A 6,186-nucleotide genomic window follows, 5' to 3' on the forward strand; every position below is an offset into this window, starting at 1 on the left:
ACCCCGAAGAACACTGACACAGCAGTTGAACAAAAGAAACAAGGTTTATTGCCTTACATCACAGCTGCTGGCCGTCTGCCCGCTTCGTCGCTCCTCGCTTCTGTGACCGTCTGCCAGCCTGCCTGCCGCACGAATCCTCTTTTCCCGAGCGCTCGCTCTTTTCTCTCTTGCGCTATCTGCGCTATCGCGCGGAAGTTGCCGGGTTATCAGCGCCCCCCCACACTCTCCCCCCTTGAGGCAAATGTCCGGAAGTTCGGGGAGGTCGAGGATTATATCCTCAGGGTCCGGTAAGAAGGATGGCCGAGCGAGAACTTGGGGGGCCAGCTGCCGAAGTAGGTTCACTGCAGCGACTATGTCCCGACGTGTAGGAGCGGAGGCCACGTTGTTAGCTGCTGCCCTCGGCTGTGCGGCTTGTTGGATACGATGCAGGTAAAGGGCTCCCGCATTATGGTTCGGAGGGTGGATCAGTGGAACACCGCAGAAGGGGCAGAGGGCGCTTCTTTCTTGTTCCGTGTACACCGCTGGAGGCTCGGTGGGGTGTCTGTTTGATCTGTTTGGGGATCTGGGTGACGGGGAAGGCCTCCGAGCAGGAGAGTTCCCAGGGAATCGCTGAGGTCGGTGCCGTTGTTGGGGTCGAGAACGGCTTCTCGCTGCAGGGAAAAAAAAAGAAAAAAACATCACCTTGGAGGTCTACGAGGGCGGAGGTTATAAGGAGGAGACCCCGGTAACCCGCCCCGAACTGTCCTATCTTCAGCGGGCTGCGACTCCGTGTCGATGGGGCCGTGGAAGGGTTGGGATTGCGACGAACGTGTGCCGGAGTCCTCTTGCCCTTCATCTTGCTCCAAGATGCGATCGATGAACTCCTTGAGGTCTGTGATGTGAACTGGGCCGGACTCGTCGCTTGTACTGCAACGTTCAAGTCTATAAGTTACGGGTGTAAGTTGCGCACTTACCCGGTAAGGCCCGTCCCATCGGTCTGCGAGAGAAGCTGCGAAGCCCTTCGCCGCGTCGCTAAGTGGATGCGTCCGCCTCAGGACTAAGTCTCCTACGCTGTATGTTACCTGGCGTCGACCCTTGTTGTACCGGGATGCTTGCTCCAGTCTTGCGACCTCAAGATTCTCACGTGCACAACGAACTGCAGTTGAGAGACGGTTGCGAATGTCTTCCGCATATCGTGCATACGGGCGACGGGGTTGTTCCCTCAGTGTTCGTAGCGTGTTTTCGAGTGGAAATACTATTTCTCGTCCAAAATTCAAATAGGCAGGGGTGAACCCAGTAGGCCTATTTTCCGTCGTACGAGTGGCGAAGCCAATCTCCGTTAGACGCGCGTCCCAATCCTTATGCCTGCTGGTAAGTGTTACCATCATCATTTTGATATTCCTATTGACCCGCTCAGTTATGTTTGCCTGAGGGTGATAAGGGGACGTCTTCTTATGTCGAATACTCAACGCCGAGCATGTGTCGACAAACACCTTACTTGTAAAGTACGAGGCGTTATCCGTGATAAGCTGGTCAGGGAATCAAAACCGCGAAAAGACATCCAGCAGTCGATCCCAGATCCGAGCTGACACCAATTTCCGCAAGGGCATAGAGCTCAACCCACTTCGTGAAGTGGTCTGTAATGACTAACAGGTATTGGTTACCACGGGGACTTCTGGGGTATGGCCCCATTACGTCACATGCGACTATCTGCCAAGGCCCTTGACTGACAATCGGTTGCAGCAATCCTGGCGGCTGTCCGCCCCTAGGTTTCGACTTCTGACACACTGGACAGCTGCGAGTAAACCGCAAAACATCCTGTCTCATGCCTGGCCACGTCGCGATACGACATAACTTAGAATAAGTCTTGCTGCCGCTACCGTGACCTGCTAAAGCAGTCATGGAAATATCTGAGGAATAACTTACGTAGCTTTCATGGTACTACGATCCTGAAAGGGTTGCCGCCGATCTCCTCGTCGTCCGCCTGGGGGATATACCTCACCAGAAGACCATCCTCGCTCAGCTGATAGGAGTCGAACCTCTCTTCAGCGTCTCCGGCGTCCGCTGGGCCCGTTGTCTCCAGCCACCTTACTACACGCTGACAGAGTCCGTCCGTCCTCTGGGCTTCCACGATGTCCTTCCGGCTCACGATGTGTCCCCACGCCTGCTCTCTGTCCGTTCCGGCTTGCCAAACCGCGGCTACGAGCTCCGGCGTGGTAACGACGTCCTCCAGGGGCAGAGGTGCCCGAGACAGCGCATCTGCCACTTTGTTAGAGGTCCCCCTCCGATATTCGATCGAGAAGTCGTACCGTTGCAACGTCAGACTCCAACGTGCAAGTCTTCCGGCGGGATTTTTCAATCTACTCAGCCAGGCCAGTGCCTGATGGTCAGTCTGGATTGCAAATTTCGCACCATCCAGGTACATGTCAAACTTATTCAGTGCGAACATGATAGCCAGGCACTCTTTCTCTGTCACGGTGTAATTTCGTTCAGGTGATGTCAGCGTGCGGCTTGCAAATGCCACCGGCCGAAGTTCACCTTCGTGCTGTTGTAACAACACTGCGCCCAGTCCATAATCGCTCGCGTCTGTCTGCATTACAAATGGGCGATTAAGATCTGGGAGATACAGACAGGTGATCTGCGCTATCGTTTCCGTCAGGGCGGAGAATGCATTCTCCTGTGCTTCTCCCCATGACCAGCGCGCACCTTTCCGCAGTAGCCAGGTTAGTGGCTGCGTCATATCCGAACACCGCGGTATGAATTGTCTATAAAATCCAATCATACCAAGGAAGCGCTGCAAGCTCTTTACGTCCTGCGGGCGAGGGTAGTCTAGGATAGCCTTCAGCTTGTCCTCGTTCGGCCTGACCGTGCCGGACTCCACTGTAAACCCTAGCAGGTCGATGCGGTTAGTCGCCAACTGCATTTTTCGAGGATTGACACTCAACCCAGCAGCTTGCATACGTCCCAACACGACTTTCAGGTGTGAAAGGTGTTCCTGGAATGAACGTGAAAACATTACTACATCATCCATATAAGCCATAGCGAAGTTGTACTTCGCATCGCCGAGCACCTCGTCCATCATACGCTGAAAACTAGCCGGGGAATTGGACAGTCCGAAGGGAAGCCGGACGAACTCAAACAGTCCCCTATGACAGGTGAAGGCTGTCTTTTCGACATCATTAGGTGCTATCGGTATCTGCAGGGATCCTCGACTGCAGTCCAAGATTGTAAACACACGGGCTGATCCCAACCTGTACATGATCGAGTCTATAGAGGGAAATGGATACGAATCTCTCACCGTCACCTCGTTCAACCGGCGGTAGTCCACGCACAACCTTGCGGTTCCATCTTTCTTCGGAGCGAGTACCACCGGAAAGGCCCACGGGCTGCGCGAGGGTCTCACAGCACCCGTCTCGATCATTTCGTTCAGCGCAGCATCGAGCAACTTGCGCTTGTGGACGCTAAGCGGCCGCGGGTTGCATCTCCAAGGCCTTGCGTCGCCGGTGTCTATGCCGTGTTCCAAGACTTCGGTCAAACCTGGTTTTTCCGTAAACATCCGGGAAAAGGGTAGCAATGCTTGCTCCAGCATTTCTCGTTGCTCTGAGGTTCCAGAAATCCCTTGCAGACCCTCATGCAAGGCAGCAGTTGCAACTACAGGCGTTTGGTATCCCGCTCCGTGATGCTCTTCAACGGGCAGTGATTGTCCAGCGCCGCGAAGTACTCGAGCGGCTTGCTGCTTAGTTTCATCGCTGTTGCCAGTCGGTTACCGGTTTCGCTTTGAGCAGTCGTCCTGGGTTCCCTCACCAGTCCGGCGTTGGTCCGCTCCAGGGGTTGTCCACTCCAGGAATGGGAAGAAGGTACTGCTGCATGCATGCTGGTAGCCTCCGCGACGCAAGTCCAGGACAAGTCCCATCCGGATAATGAAGTCGCGTCCCAGGATCATTGCTCCTGCCAGTCCAGGAAGGTAAACAAAGCGTTGTCTGACCCGATGTCCATCGACAGTCAAGGTAAGGCGCACCGCGCCACCGGCAGGTACAACCGCATCAGAGGCGAGCCTTAGGAGAGTCCTGGTCGTCCGTACCGAGATGTTCCGCTCCCGGCACCAGTCGTGGATGGTGTCGCCGATCAGGGAAACAGCTGCTCCGGTGTCCACCAAACCTGCAACGTCTTTGCCCAGAACGCGCACCACGATGAAAGGTCCGATGTTGCAGATGTCATCTTGCAATCGGCACGCAAGCGGGACCAAGGCCACTGTATTATCAGAAAAGATAGCACGGTTAGAAGTAACTTGCCTCTTATCAATGTTCGCTCCGGCCGACGACGGGAATTCGTAATCTGCGGTTACCGCCGTCGGCGTTCCGAGTTTCCCTGGGGGGTTCTTTCGGGGGTGGCCGAAGTACGATGTGGGCAGTCCCGACGGATGTGTCCGTGTTGCCCGCAACCGTAACAACGTGGTCTCCCAACGTTTAGTCCATTAGAGCGCGGTGGGGTTGATCCCTCAATCCTGTCGTTACGCCGGTATCCTGACGTTCGGCGACGTTCGCTACCGGTCTGTCCTGCGCTCCTCGAAGTCTCCTCAACAAGCCTCGCTCGGTTCCTTTGCTCGTGCGCAAAAGGATCGAGTGAGCGGTGTGAAGGACCTGCTGACGCTCCGCTATTCGGTCCTGCAGGCCAACGGGGATGCAGCTCCGTTGCATGTACCGATGCGCCCCATGCACAACTAGGCTCAAGAGTCTCCTCCGGTCTAGGAGGTGGGCGGTAACGCAGCTCAGCTAGCAAGTCGGCCTGAATGCTGCGCGCTTCTGTAGCTAACTCCGACAGCGAAGTAAAACTTCGACCTCGTAAATATGGCTTGAACCGAGGGTGGCACTGTCGGATAACGCGTGCCACCTTCTCTTTTTCATCTACGAGAGGGTCCGCTCTCCGATACAGTTCCTGAATCGCCCGGATGTATTCCAAAAGGCTCTCATCACTATGCTGCGTTCGGGCTGCAAGCTCTTCGCGCATACGCATCGCGTAGTCTGGGGGGAGGAACTCGTCCCGAAACTGCAGCTTGAATACGCTCATCGAGAGAAATGGGGCTGGGACCTACGCCACAAAGCAGCTGAGCTTACCAGCGCTGCGGGAAGTACTCGACGCAGAATGACGTCGTCGGTGGCTCCAACGGCAGTTTGGTAAGCACTCAAGTCGGCGAGGAAATCTTCAGCCGACTTGGAGTCGTTGTAGCCCGAAAATGTCGGTACCGGCAAGTTCAGGCGCAGCTGCGTGTCCGGGGACGGCTGGGCGGCGGGCGTGCTGCTACCAAGCTGCTGCGTCAGTAACGTACAGAGGGATGCCATCTGTCGAAGCAAGTCCTCAGCCACTGGCGCAGGCTCGTCCTCGTCACTGTCTGGTTCTTGCTTCTTCCTGGGAGGCATCTCCGGTCGAAGAACCTGCGTTGCAACGCAGACGGCGGCAGAACGAAAAAAAAACAAACAAAAATGCACACTAACTGCAACTATGCCGTGCCCTCCGGGAAAAACGGTACGACGGGTCGAAAACACCAACGTTGGGCGCCAATTTTGTGGGAACCTCGGCCCACAAACCCGGGGTGGTTCCGTATTCGACCCCGCCGTAACCCCGAAGAACACTGACACAGCAGTTGAACAAAAGAAACAAGGTTTATTGCCTTACATCACAGCTGCTGGCCGTCTGCCCGCTTCGTCGCTCCTCGCTGCTGTGACCGTCTGCCAGCCTGCCTGCCGCACGAATCCTCTTTTCCCGAGCGCTCGCTCTTTTATCTCTTGCGCTATCTGCGCTATCGCGCGGAAGTTGCCGGGTTATCAGCGCCCCCCACAACTCAAGGTGAGTGGAGGCACGCGAGAAGATTATATGTTCAAGGATTTTGCATGGGACACTAGTTAAAGCTATCGGACGATAATTCACAGGATCCAGCTGATCGCCTTTTTTAAAGAGTAGAACTATCTTTGACAAACGCCAGTCTCTAGGAACAATACCGGAGGCAAGAGATTGAGAAAAAATAAGAGATAAGTATCGTGATGAGATTGCCTTTAATATTTTAACATTGATGCAACCCAAGGCCACAGGCAGATGACAGCTTCATATTTTCAATGACATTCTCAATACCATTAGGTGTGATATTAATTGGACACATAGGAGGAAATTGGTACGGCCGCGACAATGATGGTTGAAAACGTGAATCATCAA

The 6,186-nt window shown here is 54.8% G+C and overlaps 1 protein-coding gene across 2 annotated transcripts; it reads right to left on the reverse strand.

Annotated features, from left to right (window-relative positions):
- Window positions 1-2,925: 2,925 nt before the first annotated feature.
- On the reverse strand, window positions 2,926-5,402 carry LOC135399509 (uncharacterized). Of its 2 annotated transcripts, XR_010424315.1 has the most exons (3): window positions 5,094-5,402; window positions 3,278-4,230; window positions 2,926-2,974 (listed from the first exon to the last, which is right to left on the reverse strand). XR_010424315.1 is itself a non-coding variant. In XM_064631260.1 (2 exons), exons 1-2 carry the CDS (start codon window positions 5,394-5,396, stop codon window positions 4,105-4,107), a joined length of 429 nt encoding a protein of 142 aa, XP_064487330.1. In that variant the 5' UTR covers window positions 5,397-5,402; the 3' UTR covers window positions 3,242-4,104. The 2 variants fall into 2 exon arrangements, 1 of the variants encoding a protein (XP_064487330.1); XM_064631260.1 differs by lacking the exon at window positions 2,926-2,974 and having other exon boundaries at window positions 3,242-4,230.
- Between the last annotated feature and the right edge of the window lie 784 nt (window positions 5,403-6,186).

The sequence above is a fragment of the Ornithodoros turicata genome, chromosome 7 (assembly GCF_037126465.1).
Source record: "Ornithodoros turicata isolate Travis chromosome 7, ASM3712646v1, whole genome shotgun sequence".
In the NCBI taxonomy this organism is placed as follows: Eukaryota; Metazoa; Arthropoda; class Arachnida; order Ixodida; family Argasidae; genus Ornithodoros; species Ornithodoros turicata.

What these genes read in the sequence shown, in the direction of transcription:
- LOC135399509 (XM_064631260.1), bottom strand. Translation starts at nt 5,396, where the DNA reads ATGCCTCCCAGGAAGAAGCAAGAACCAGACAGTGACGAGGACGAGCCT. An exon ending in GAGTACTTCCCGCAGCGCTG is followed by an intron (nt 4,231 to 5,093) that starts GTAAGCTCAGCT and finishes CTGATAATACAG; the next exon opens with TGGCCTTGGTCCCGCTTGCG.